The sequence below is a fragment of the Notolabrus celidotus genome, chromosome 16, assembly GCF_009762535.1.
Source record: "Notolabrus celidotus isolate fNotCel1 chromosome 16, fNotCel1.pri, whole genome shotgun sequence".
Lineage (NCBI taxonomy): Eukaryota > Metazoa > Chordata > Actinopteri > Labriformes > Labridae > Notolabrus > Notolabrus celidotus.
The window spans coordinates 31,782,203-31,796,554 of NC_048287.1; the positions used below are offsets into that span (position 1 = coordinate 31,782,203).

Sequence of the window (14,352 nt, forward strand, 5' to 3'; positions counted from 1 at the left end):
CTCTGTACCTGTACCTGGTCTGAGTCCGGCTGTGGCTTCTTTAATCTGAGATTCTTTGTGTCCCTCTCCACAGGCCGGATCCAGGAGTGTCATGGTTCTGATTCTTTAAGTCGTTTGAGAGTAATCTGATCAGAAAACAAAGACCAGATTAGATTAAATCTTGAAGATGGGTCTCTCAAAAGACCAAAAAGATTAAAACATTGGATGGGTTTACAAGTCTGATCTGGATTCAGGCTGTTAGAAACTTTTGAGTCAGATTGGGGGACCCTGATCCCACATCAGACTTCCACCAGATCCCTGTCCGATCTGTCTCTGATCCAAGGAGCAGGACCTCCGGACAGCTGGAGTCATGTGACCGAGGTTTTCCCCGCTGTAATCCCTGAATCAAGGATTCTCCTCCTCCTCTCCTCATCCATGTTGTCTTCCTGGTCCTCTGAAAACCTCTGACCTGTTGACTCCAGGCCTGGCTCCGCTCATCATGACTTTGGTTTGTTGTTGTAGTTAAGTGAAATACGATCTGGTGATAACACAGAGTGTTTTATTCTGAAAATTAACCGGATGTTTTCATTTTGTTTTGGTGAAACCTGACTTCCTGTCCCGCTCCATCTGCTCTGTTGAGATTGATGCGTCGTGCTCCGGCATCCGGCAAACATAGAAGTCTTGTGTATCTGATCCGGAGGACTCAGACCTGCCGGACTGGACTCTGCAACGGAGCGGATCCAGTGGAAGTTAACACATTGACTAGAATAGAAACCTATCAGATCTGGTGCTGTGACGGTTCGGAGACGGACCGGACACAGATCAGGTGGAATTTGAAGGGCTTCAGTAAATAAAGGAGACACTGTCTACGTTTCCATGAGACTTTTAATTCTTCTTTAATTCAGAATAAAAATTAAATCCTCTTTAAAAAGATTAAAAATGACCTTGTAAAGACCTGATTCAGAATGAGAATGACCAATCCAAATTAAAGTTAAATCCAAAGTAAGTGTCTGATTTATTCTGATCTTAAATCTGAATTGATTAATTCCTCAATCATGTAAAATCCTGCTGATGGTTTATAAAGACCTGAATGGTTTAGGCTGATCTGCTGCTACTGTATGAACCACCTCGACCTCTGAGGTCATCAGGTACTGGTCTGCTTTCAGTCCCTAGAGTCAGAAGGAAACATGGTGAAGCAGCGTTTAGTCATTATGCTCCACATATCTGGAACACACTCCCTGAAAGCTGCAGGTCTGCTCCAACTCTCACCTCTTTAAAATCAAAGACTAAGACTTTTTTATTTCCCACTGCCTTCCTATCTTAGATTATTTTAACTCACTTTAAAAGCAAATTTTAAATGTACTTTTAATATATTTTATTTGTTTTATTATATTTGTCATTTTAATTATGTTCTTTTATGCTTGTCTGAATGTCTCCAATGCTTCTAATGTTTTAATGTAAAGCACATTGAGTTGCCCTCATGTATGAAATGCTCTATACAAATAAAGCCGCCTTGCCTTGTATACGTTCATTCCACTTTAAATTAATCCCGGTCGTTCTGAGCATGCTCGTTCCCTTGCTCTGTCGCCATGACGCACATATTCCAAGATGGCCGCCCGAAGCAAGCGTTGGACTCGAGCTGAGACTATTTATTTAACAGGAGCCTTAGAAGAAATGGATATGATGAAAAGAGTTGATGGACAGAAGCATCAAAATGTGGACCTTCTTAAAGCTGTAGCGTCCGAGTTAATGGAGGGAGGTTTCCCTGACAGAGACGCCACCCAGGTAAAAAAAACACAAGTGGAAATAGTTGAAGCAGGACGTCACGCCACTCCTGTCCAATCAGAACCCTTCCCAACCCCCAGACCTTAAGAGGAATAAAGACGATTAAATGTGTTTTCCATGTAAACCTCAATTCAGAATTAAGAAACATCATGTAACCGTGGCCACTGTGGTTGTAGACGATCCATCATAAAGCGGTTAATATCAAACATCTGTCTTTTAAAGCAGCCGTGTGGTTCTGTAACATTGTGTGGAGTCTGGCGCCCCCTTGTGGACAAAGTATGTAACAAGCAGTTCCATTTAGAGCTCTGGTTCTGGATTGAAAACAGTGGAATTCATAATCTGGATCATTCTTGGGGAACTGTTCCTTTATACGCCTCGTATTAACCCTTCGATGTCTTCTCTGTGAACATTAAGACAGTCGCCTCTAAAGTGCTGCGAACATCCGCTCCATGTAAACGACACTCTGTCTTTATACCCGAGTATCTGCAGGAGCGTTACGATCAACCTTTAAACTCAGGGCGCGGCTGGCTGTGTTTTGTTCTCATGTTGGTGAACTGGCCCTTTAAATACGGAGAAAGAAGTGGGAGCAGCCCTGCTTTAAGAAGTAAAGATAAAAACTGTACAATCTACAGTAAAATACTGATAACTGACCTCTATACAAATGAAAAAATACGACTTCATCTCTGCTGTGTGTGTGTGTGTGTGTGTGTGTGTGTGTGTGTGTGTGTGTGTGTGTGAGCACATGTAATGAACAACACTGCTGTCCATGCATGTGTTTAACAGTTCATCATCCTCCTCCTCCTCTTCCTCTAATTCTTCATCCTCTGAAGGACGCCGGTCTCATCTTCATCTCGGTGAACTGGATGGAGTGCTCTTTGCCCTTCCAGCTGGTCCAGATGATTCCCTGAAACACACACACACACACACACACACACACACACACACACACACACACCTGAGTACTCCACGAGCTCCCCTGAGACGGTTCATGAGGTCAGGCGTGTCCGCCGTGAGGTTACCTGGTGTTTGACGTCGATGCCGTAGAGCCCGTTGAGGTTGGCTTCGTGGCAGTTCTTGTACCACCAGCCTCCTCGGTACGACATGGCGCAGCGGGTGATGAACGGCGTGGGGTCCCGGTCTTTGGTGGAGAACAGCCGGTTGTTGTGATACGTGAGAGAGTCGCCTGAAAGGGAAACAGGAAGTCGTTGTTGATTAAATAGGAGTGAAACGTTTTGAATCATCCGGTTGCTCCCGTTAGGTCCCGCCTCCTCTCACCTGCCGTGCCGCTGTACCCGCCCACAGACAGTTTGTAGTTCCTCTTCGCCACCTCAAAGGTCATGTATTTAGCGAACACCGCGTCGGCTTGGTCTCGCAGGTCGACGCGCAGATTCATCCGGGTCATGGTGGTCAGGTTGTGAAGGTTATCGAGTCCTGACGGAGCGAGAGAAGCAGTTAGTTTTGGCGTCTCTTTTAGAGCTCAGTTAGTTTGAGTCTTTGATTTCTGCTGAAACATCTTCACTCTTTAAATAATTCATGTAGTGGATCAGATATCAGTATCAGGGTTATACCAAGAGGTAAAATCATCAACACTCCTTTAACACTTTTGGGTAATATCTTAAATTAAATAATTCAGCCTGGCCCTGCTGAAAAGTCAAAAGAGAACATTCTCTCTGTGACCACTGTGACTGTATTTGGATTCTCTTGACTCACAGAGAAATGCCATGAAAGGACTGTATTGCACATTTACAACGGTCCCTGAATGCACCTGACAGAGTTAAGTGGGGTGTGAAATTCTGAGAATCTTCAAAGTTGGAAACTTTCCAAGGGAATTAATGGGGATATGGGAATAAATGGGAATTAATGAGAATAAAATGGAATTAATGGGGATATGGGAATAAATGGGGATATGGGAATAATCAGGAATTAATGAGAATAAAATGGAATTAATGGGGATATGGGAATTAATGGGGATATGGGAATAAATGGGAATTAAAGGGAATAAACAGGAATTAAAGGGAATAAACAGGAATTAATGGGAATAAACAGGAATATGGGAATAAACAGGAATTAATGGGAATATGGGAATAAACAGGAATTAATTGGAATCAACAGGAATATGGGAATAATCAGGAATTAATGGGAATAAACAGGAATATGGGAATAATCAAGAACTAATGGGAATATGGGAATCAACAGGAATTAATGGGAATCAACAGGAATATGGGAATAAACAGGAATTAATGGGAATTTGGGAATAAACAGGAATTAATGGGAATTTGGGAATAAACAGGAATTAATGGGAATAAACAGGAATATGGGAATAAACAGGAATTAATGGGAATATGGGAATAAACAGGAATTAATGGGAATATGGGAATTAATGGGAATTAATGGGAATAAACAGGAATTAATGAGAATATGGGAATAAACAGGAATTAATGGCAATATGGGAATAAACAGGAATTAATGGGAATATGGGAATAAACAGGAATTAATGGCAATATGGGAATAAACAGGAATTAATGAGAATATGGGAATAAACAGGAATTAATGGCAATATGGGAATAAACAGGAATTAATGGCAATATGGGAATAAACAGGAATTAATGGGAATAAACAGGAATATGGGAATAAACAGGAATTAATGAGAATATGGGAATAAACAGGAATTAATGGGAATATGGGAATAATCAAGAACTAATGGGAATATGGGAATAAACAGGAATTAATGGGAATATGGGCATTAATGGGAATAAAAAGGAATCTATGGGAATATGGGAATAAATGGGAATAAATAGGAATCTATGGGAATAAAGGCAGCACTTTTATTTTGAAAGGTTAGACACAGCGGGGGAAACATGGGTTTTGAATGTCCAGCGGTCGGCCTCTAATGTTTTCGTCTCATCATCGTCTCGTTAACAAATTCAAAACATACGTTGGTCAGAGTTTTTATGGTCAGTGAAGCACTTTAGCTCGTCATTGTCTCGTTTTCGTCATGATCAATGAGTCGTTGATGAACATTTATCGTCATAATTCTCGTGAATGAAGTGAACACTGGAGAGAACGTCGTGTTTCACATTAAAGAGAACTCCTCCAGTAATTCGGATTCGCTCTCGGCCGATGTTTCTGAAAGTCTCACCCAGCCAGAACTCTCCGTTCACGTCTCCGAACCCTCTCGTGTAATCCTTCCATCCCCTGAAGAAGTTCACCGAGCCGTCCTTCCTCCTCTGGAAGACCTGCAGACAGAAACACTCAGACCTGGTTCCAATCAAAACCACCTCCCTGTAATCTAAGAGGAGCGTTTCAGCGTACCGTCCAGCCGCCTCCGTCCGTCTCCATGTCGCAGGAAACCATCATGGTCGTCCCGTGTTTGCCCGTAGGGAAGATCTCCAGCTCTCCTGACGTCCTGATGCCGTTCAGCAGCTCCTGGGAACAGTCTGTGGGGAACGGGAACCTCAGCGGGCCTGAGACGGAGAGGAAGACCAGGAGTTAGCGCTCAGTTATTTATAAAACATGAGACGTGTGACGTGAGCGGCGGTTACCCGTGGTGAACTCGGTGGAGATGGCGGCGCCGTACACTCCTCCGCTCTCTGCCTGCAGCTGCACAGAGTACTTCGAGCCGGGGTAAAGTCTGCTCAGGTTGTACTGAGTCACCGAGGCGTCCACGATCACCTCCTGATGAGAGACCAACAGGAAGTGGATTTAACAAAGATGACTGTGGCGTCTTTAAATCTTGAGCTTCAGTTTTAACCTTTACCTTCATCCCCTGGTCTTCGGTCTGGTACGTCAGTCTGTAGCTTCCCACGGGGTTCAGGGGCGGCTTCCACGTCAACATGGCGGTGCGAGGAGTCACATTGCTCGCCTGAAGATCTCGTGGTCCTTCGCCGTCTCCGCCTGAACCTGCAGAGGAAGAGAGGAGGCGTTACAAACCTTCAGTTCTTCTTCTTCTTCTTCTTCTTCTCTGAGTTTAGTCACTCCAGTACGTGATCAGAGTCAGAGACAACTTTACTTTGATAGAAATACAAACACAACACCCGACTGAGACTGAAGAATCAAAAGGGACAAAAAAAACTCAGATAATAAATCAATAAATTAAAAAAGATATATAAAAATAAATAAATTAATTAATACATAAATGAATAAATGAATCAATAAATAAACGAAAAAATAAATAAATTAATGAATGAAAGAATTAATAAATGAATGAATCAATAAATGAATAAATAAATAAATGAATCAATAAATAAACGAAAAAATAAATAAATGAATCAATAAATGAATGAATGAATAAATAAATGAATCAATAAATAAATGAATCAATAAATGAATAAATAAATAAATGAATCAATAAATGAATGAATCAATAAATAAACGAATCAATAAATGAATGAATGAATAAATAAATGAATCAATAAATGAATAAATAAATAAATGAATCAATAAATGAATGAATGAATGAATAAATGAATAAATAAATGAATCAATAAATGAATGAATAAATAAATGAATCAATAAATGAATAAATAAATAAATGAATCAATAAATGAATGAATGAATGAATAAATGAATAAATAAATAAATGAATCAATAAATGAATAAATAAATAAATGAATCAATAAGTGAATGAATGAATGAATAAATAAACGAATGAATAAATGAATGAATGAATAAATAAATGAATCAATAAATGAATAAATAAATAAATGAATCAATAAATGAATGAATGAATGAATAAATGAATAAATAAATGAATCAATAAATGAATAAATAAATAAATGAATCAATAAATGAATGAATGAATGAATAAATGAATAAATAAATGAATCAATAAATGAATAAATAAATAAATGAATCAATAAATGAATGAATGAATGAATAAATGAATAAATAAATAAATGAATCAATAAATGAATGAATAAATAAATGAATCAATAAATGAATGAATGAATGAATAAATGAATAAATGAATGAATGAATCAATAAATGAATGAATGAATAAATAAATGAATGAATAAATGAATAAATAAATAAATGAATCAATAAATGAATAAATGAATGAATGAATCAATAAATGAATGAATGAATAAATAAATGAATCAATAAATGAATAAATAAATAAATGAATCAATAAATGAATGAATGAATGAATAAATGAATGAATAAATAAACGAATCAATAAATGAATGAATGAATAAATAAATAAATGAACGAATAAATAAATAAATAAATAAATTAAATTATAAGTTTGCTAGTTTGCATTAACTGAAAACCTAAATATCTAAAAACACTTTGACGTGTAAATTCAATATTTTAAAGTTAATAAAAAGAGTAGACACAGAGAGTCCAGCTGCATTAGTTTAGGACCCACTTCAGTATAAAAACAACACTTAAAGGTAGAAGCACAGAGACGCAGCCGGAACGCAACAGAGCGGATCCAGTGGAAGTTAACACATTGACTAGAATGGAAACCTATCAGATCCGGATCTGTCATGGACCGGAGACGGTCTGGACATGGATCTGGTGGAATCCGTCCGTTAGAGTTCTGGGTGTACTGACCTCTGGTGGTGGTGAAGCTGGTGGTGGCCTCGGTGCTCTCCTGGCTGCCCAGCTGGCTGGTTATTCTGACGGTGTAGGTGGTGGATCCTTCCAGACCGCTCAGCTGATGCTCTGCTGTGTTTCCAGACACTGAGATCCTCAACTCTGAATCTGATCCAACACACGGGAGAAGTTAAAGACGGGGAGATCTTAAAGCCACCAGAGAAGTTTAGATTCAGCCACCTCTCACCTGTACCAGCTCCGTACACGATGGCGTATTTATCAACAGCACCCAACGCTGGACGCCACAGCAGCAAGGCGGTTGTGTCTGTGACGTTTACAGCTCTGAGGTCTGTTGGGGGGTCGGGGACTAAGAGAGAGACAGAGAGAGATACAGGAGTTTATGTTACCTGAACCAAAGTAAACAGAGAATGTGTAAAAAGGACAGAAACAGATGATTTGACGATGTGTGACGGATGATGTTTGGTTAGTCAACAGTTACTCCGTCAGCGAGGGGAATTATCTCACAAAGAAAAGTGTTCTGAAATAAAACAGAGCTGTGATCAGATCCAGGACGAGTCTCCTCTGAGTCATAACTCAGACTGTTTCCACATCAAACACCTGCTGCACACATCAGAGGGAAACTGACACGATGTGCAGATACTAAAGCTCAAAAGATTAAATCAAAGTTACACCAGAGACCGGGAGGACTTACGAGTTGTGACAGAGTCCTTCAGTGGATCGCTCTCGTCCAGTCCGAGGACGGAGATGATGCTGACCTCGTAGGTAGACCCGGGCGAGAGCTTGGACAGGGGGAGATTGGAGTCGCCTGAGTCCACAGACACCGACACCGGCTCACCTGAAGAGACACAATCAGTCTTAATCCGGACTAAGTCCTCGTAAAGAACAGCTTCATCACGCCTGTATCTGAGTCAACCCAGCCACACTTCTCATTACGCAAATCTAGGAATGACTCTAAACCACAATAGGTTATATAAAAGTAGTATGGGAGGTAGAGCCCTCAGCTATCAGGCCCCTCTCCTTTGGAATCATCTACCAGTCAGGGTCCGGGAGGCAGACACCCTCTCTACTTTTAAGAGTAGGCTTCAAACTTTCCTTTCTGATAAAGCTTATAGTTAGAGCTGGATCAGGCTTGGACCAGGTCTTAGTTCTGCTGCTATAGGCTTAGACTGACACACTGGGATCCTGTCTTTCCCTCTCTCTCCTCTCTCTGCCTGTCTCTCACTTTAACTCTTCCTGTCCCATTAAAGTTACTAACCATAGACCTTCTGGAGTCCCTGAGCTCCCTTGTCCCGTAGGTTCCTCTGGATCTCTGCTGTAGATTCCTTTTTTGGGGTCTGTTATTCATCCTTTCTTTCTTTCTTTCTTTCTTTCTTTTCTTTCTTTCTTTCTCTATTTCTTTCCTGTGGTCCTGCTGTCCTTTCTATTCTTCTTTCTTCCTTTCTTTCTTTTTTTCCTTACTTTCTGTCCTTCCTTGTTTTCTTTCTGGCTTTCTTTACTTCTTTCTCTTCATTTCTTTTTCATTCTTTCATACTTTTTTTTTTTGCTCTTTCATTATTTCCCTTTTCCTTTCATCCCATTATTTCTTTCTTTCTTTTTTCTGTCTTTCTTTCATTCTTTACATCCTTCTTCCTTTCTTTCATTCCTTTTTCCTTTCTTTCCTTCCTTCCTTCCGTTCTTCCGTTCTTCCTTTCTTTCTTTCTTTCTTTCTTTCTTTCTTTCTTTCTTTCTTTCTTTCCTGCTGTCCTTCTGTCTTTCTTCAATTCCTTCTTTTCCCTTCTTTCCTTCCTTCTTTCTTTCATTCTTTTGGTTCTTTCTCTCTTTTCTGTTCTTATTTCTTTCATTCCTTTTCATTCCCTCCCTACTTTCTTGCTGTCTTTCTTTCTTTCTTTTCCTCTTTTCTGTTCTTTCTTTCTCTCTTTCTTCCCCTTTTCCTTCCATTCCTTCTTTCCTGCTGTCTTTCTTTATTTCCGTCTTTCCTTCTCTCTTTCATTCCTTCCTTCTTTCTCTCTTTCTTTCTTTCTTTCTTTCTTTCCATGTTTCTTCATCCTTTATGTCTCCTTCTCTTATCCCCTCCTTTCCTTCTGTCATTCCTTCACCATTTCTTCTCCTCTTTTTCTTTCTTCTGGTCTCCCTCTCTTCTCTCTTTTCTTAGACCTTTCTGGAGTCCCTGAGCTCCCTTGTCTCGTAGGTTCCTCTGGATCTCTGCTGCTGTGGACGTGGTCCAGACTCCAGCTGCTACAACTACTACTATCCGTCTCCCCACTATCATCTCTCTCTCTCTTCATCTCCCTCTATCCCTCTCTCCAACACGGTCTCAGCAGATGTGTGTCTAACATGAGTCTGGTCCTGCTGGAGGTTTCTGCCTGTTAAAGGAAGTTTGTCCTTGCCACTGTAACTTGCTAAATGCTGCAAAGTGCTCTGCTCATGGTGGATTAAGATGAGATCAGACTGAGTCCTGTCTGGAAGACGGGACTGGATCTGATCCGGTCTTGATGTTGGGTCTTTGTTAATAATAGAACATAGAGTACGGTCTAGACCGGCTCTGTTTGGAAAGAGTCTGAGGAGAACATTTGTTGGGATTTGGTGCTTTATAAATAAAGATTGAATTTAACAAATCCATTCCTCACCTTCCTCCAAGTGGGTGTAGGTGACCTTGAAGCCACTGACCGGAGTCTTGGGTTTGGTCCACGACACGGTCAGAGACTTTTCAGTCAACTCACTGAAGACTATGTCGGTGGGAGGCTCCGGTCCTGAAGGAAACCACGAGAGAGATGATTGAAGGCGAGTCAGAGCATCGATAGACGGACGTTTATAAAGGAGGTGAAAAGACGCTAACAGAGTGTGTACATCAACTTTTATTCATCCACACGTTCACTATTAGTGCTCTGATGAGTTTGTGTGTATATATGTACAGTGCAAACATATATACAGTATACAATTCATATACAGACACACAGTGATCAATTCTGACAGTCAAAGGCAGGTGATGGGTCCTGGGCAGCAGCAGAGGAAAGAAAGGTGAAGTGAACAGTTAGCTGGTCCCTCAAACCTGGAAATATAAAGTGTTTCAAGTCTGAAGAGCACAAAATAAAGAAGAGGACACTTTCACAACATGAACCACGTAATGTTAAAAATCAGACAACAAAGAAGGCTGAACAGATAAACAACACATTTATGCATGCATCCTGAAACGCATGAGATACTTACGTACGTATTACAACAGAGGACTAGACTCTTTGTAATACCAGACACAAACACGTTGCATTAATAAGTCGAGTACATTTTGTTTGTTTTTCTGAAGACAGACCAACAACGGAGACCAGCCGTGGTCTTACCCTGCTTTGGGTGAGAGATGAAGGAGTGTCAGTGAAGCTGGCTGTTAGCTTACCCTGAATGAGAGAAGACCAGAGCAGCAGTGAATGAATTTGTTGTTACGTCGAGGTTTGGTTTCAACTCTCATTTGATGTCAACTCAGAGAGAAAGGACAGAGGTCTGCTGCTTTCCTGACGTCTTAAAACAGACTTCGATTTGTTTGTTGATCATTTAAAAATCATTGCATGAAAAATAATGCCCTTTATGAATTTGATGCCAGCAACACGTTTTTAAAAAGTTGGGACAGTAAGGAGGAACATCCCCCGATTAATGAGGTTAATAATCAACAGGTTAAGTCTTATTTATACTTCTGCGTCCAATCGATGGCGTAACCTACGCCGGGGGTTCGCGTCGCTCCCATACCTACGCAGAGGCCTACGCACGTAGCTGACGTGCATCTCCTCCAAAATGTAACTACCAAGCATGCCGGATGCTACCCTGGTGGTGAAGCTTTCAGCAGAGCGACTGCCCCCTGGTGGCTGGCTGCAGTATAGGTCAAAAAATCTGTCTCCTCCATTCATTTGAATAAAAAATAAATACACGTCGTACGAATGTTTCTCTCCTCCGTATGCTGTGGTGATATGTAGTTAGTATTTGACTGTTTTGTGTTCAAGGCCTTTTTTTTTTTTGAAAAGTTTCTTCTTCGTTGGTTATTAGAGTTTAAAAAACTGGGTTTTACTTCCTGTTTCCTTTGATTCACAGCCGCCGTAGAGGGAAACGTCAAAGGACACACAGCGTCTTGTGACCAAGCGGCAAACTCCGGTCTCAAACGATGAAGCCAATGCGGAAGTGCTATAAACTGCAATACATCGAGAATCCTCTTGAGGCTGGCTGCAGAAACACCGGAAACCACATAGATATGAATGGGAAAAAGACGATCTTTGCAGCATTAATAAACATGTTTACAGCCTGGTTCAAAAAACGGCTTGGCCCTATGAAGCTAATCTCTCTAATGGCACACACTGTACGGGGAGTGAATTTTTTTCTAACGTGACGGTTCAGAAGATATTAGGATTACGAGTTTTGCCCAAATAAGGACATGACTGACGTGACTCCCGGTCGGGAACACACAGCCATTGGCTAAGAGACTCACACTACGTCACACTCTGCCTAGTTGAGTTCCGCATTTCCAATATGGCTGCCGCCGTCGATTTGCTTCAAAACAGCTCTCAGGAACAGATGGGTGACGTCACGGATACTACGTCCATATTTTATACAGTCTATGCTTATGACGCTACGCTGTAGGGCGGAGCTTGTTACCGTGGCTTCACAGGCTCTGGCTGCACAATGGCGGCGCCCAGGAGAGGGATTTTTTGGCTTCAGAACCGTACAACAGGAAGAGGCGGAGCAACGCTGTCCATTTTTATTTACAGTCTATGGTAACTGCGCGTAGAATCGACGCGGACCGCAAGCCCTGTGATTGGTCTGCTTGGCGGCATTGTGTTTCCTGCGTTTACAGGACTTCTGGGATCCCGGACATCGGCCGTGTATTTCATCTCCTCCTCTCTATTCTTCATGTAATCACGTCTGTATGATAAACAGTAACATGTATCAGCTGTAGATTAACAGAACACGCTCTGAAACTCTGTGGAAAAGGAAACAGAGATCGTAGTGGGGCCGGAAGCAGGCGACCGGCTATCAGAGACCGCACTGCCCTCTAGAGTTTAGGAGGAGAATTGCAGCGCGACACGGACACATCGACGCACAAGTATGTGGAGCTCATGTCCGCGTCCACCCCAGCTGTATAAGTATAAGTCAGCCTTTAGTCACTAGAGATGGGCAATGATTTTCGAATATTCGTTCACTTAGTAAAAATAGAAGAGTTACTTTGAATATTTTCTAATTTTAAAAGTACAATTTTTCATCGTTTTCCCAGGTGCCTGGTTGTAATACGGTACTCCCGCCAGACGGTGGCGATATAGCATCTTAAAGCTGTTTGCTAACCGCATTAAATAGCAAAAGAAGAAGAAAACATTAGCGACAGTTGCTGCGATTTTCTCTGTTTCTGAATCTCACACTACTACACACGTATTTCTGACTGAGACTGAGCACGGCTGTAAAACATAAACACACACGCCGCCTCACAGAAACACTGACATAAAGACCGAGACAGACGCTGTTAGCACCCGCTATTAGCAGCACCTCGTCCTGCTGGCATGGGTAGCTTCCACATCTGTGAAGGCTCCATTAATGCCGAACAATATCTACAGGTTTAGGAGCAACACATGCTGCCATCCAGACCATGACGTCTTCAGGAAGACCTTACAGATTCAGCAAAACCACATCCTGCACGGATTACAACAGCATGGCTCTGTAGTAGAAGAGTCCAGGTGCTGAACTGGCCTGAGAGGTGAACTGGTCCATGTCCTGACTTTTTTGAAACGTGTTGCTGACATTTTGTCTTTCATTACCATTTGACCATAAGCTAGTGCGTACCTTTGCTAGCTCTCTCTCTGATAAGATCCATCTGAGGTTTGACATCAAATAACAGAGTGTATGATTATGGTTGAGACAATGTTAATCATCATTATGTTTGACTGCTAGCACACAAATACAGCATCAACACAAAACATGAGACTCAAGGGAACAATGACCGTCACTGAAAACAAAGAAAACACAAGCGTCATGATTAGGGGACGAATAGATGCAAGCAGTATGGAACTGAAGTCTTTGATATGAACATGGAGGAAGCATTTAGTTGGTGAGCGAACACTTACAGTCATACTTACGACACGTGACGATTAGTTCATGATCACATTTTGTTTAGTGAGGTAAAGACGTACGATGTGGGGTGAAGTTTTCATATGAAACACAACAAGTTCTCTGGAGAGGACTTCACAACATTGACAGTAATGTTGAAGCAATGTGAAGTAGTAACTGGTGTCGTTCTACTCTCACAGTTGCTTGTACCTGTGCTGATGACAAGCTTGTGCAGTCTGGACAGGATGCCAGGACCCTTTCCGAGCAGGGTCACGGTGTATTCAGTCTGAGGAGGCAGCTTCTCAAACTGGAAGGAGCGAGCGGATCCAGGGAGAGCTTCTTTGAAGGTTGAGTCGCTCCCTGTTACGGGTTTGGCTGTGGTGCTAGTCTTGATTCTTGGAAACTGTGTAAGGTCACTTCCAGGAACTATATTTTCGTCTTCACTGCTTCCTGTGGTTGGTTGACGCTTCACGCCCTCCTGAACATCGCCACCCTGTTCCTCAGGGTGTTCCAGTTTTCCTCCCTGATCTTTCTTCCTGTCCGTCTGCTTTGGGCTTTTATCCTTTTCAACTTCGCTTCTCGTCACGACAAAGTTTTTATACTTCCCTTCTGGTGAGTCCCATACGAGCGTGAATCCATCCGCGGTCCGGTTTGTTACCCCAACATGGTCCAGAGGTTCCCTTGTGACTCCGGTGGAGGACACTTTTGATCCTATCGGAGGTTTGGAATCAGCTGTTTTCCTGACGAGTCCACCTTTGGCAGTATTGTTTGTTTTTGTACTCTCTCTTCTTTGACCCCCACTAACGTAGTGACTTATACGTCTGTGCTGTTGTGTTATTGTACCTCTCGTTGGGGGTTGTCTCTTCGGAAGAGGAAGTGGTCTACGTTCTGAATCGGATGAATCAAGATCTTTGGTTGTTGGTCTATCTTGATCTGTGTCTCCAGTGTTTTCCCCAG

General features: G+C 41.7%; 1 protein-coding gene across 4 annotated transcripts in view; it reads right to left on the minus strand.

Annotated features, from left to right (window-relative positions):
- Positions 1 to 1,607: 1,607 nt before the first annotated feature.
- The window catches only part of LOC117828087 (tenascin-like), a 114,572-nt gene continuing 101,827 nt past the window's right edge, over positions 1,608 to 14,352 (minus strand). For all 4 annotated transcript variants that reach the window (XM_034705075.1, XM_034705073.1, XM_034705074.1 and 1 more), the window contains 11 exons: positions 9,951 to 10,073; positions 8,015 to 8,158; positions 7,550 to 7,669; positions 7,321 to 7,470; positions 5,522 to 5,664; positions 5,307 to 5,439; positions 5,077 to 5,228; positions 4,904 to 5,000; positions 3,040 to 3,195; positions 2,784 to 2,947; positions 1,608 to 2,668 (listed from right to left, as the gene is read on the minus strand). In XM_034705075.1, coding sequence (XP_034560966.1) covers positions 2,582 to 2,668; positions 2,784 to 2,947; positions 3,040 to 3,195; positions 4,904 to 5,000; positions 5,077 to 5,228; positions 5,307 to 5,439; positions 5,522 to 5,664; positions 7,321 to 7,470; positions 7,550 to 7,669; positions 8,015 to 8,158; positions 9,951 to 10,073 — 1,469 coding nt within the window. In that variant the 3' untranslated portion in view covers positions 1,608 to 2,581. The remainder of the gene's footprint in view (positions 2,669 to 2,783; positions 2,948 to 3,039; positions 3,196 to 4,903; positions 5,001 to 5,076; positions 5,229 to 5,306; positions 5,440 to 5,521; positions 5,665 to 7,320; positions 7,471 to 7,549; positions 7,670 to 8,014; positions 8,159 to 9,950; positions 10,074 to 14,352) is intronic.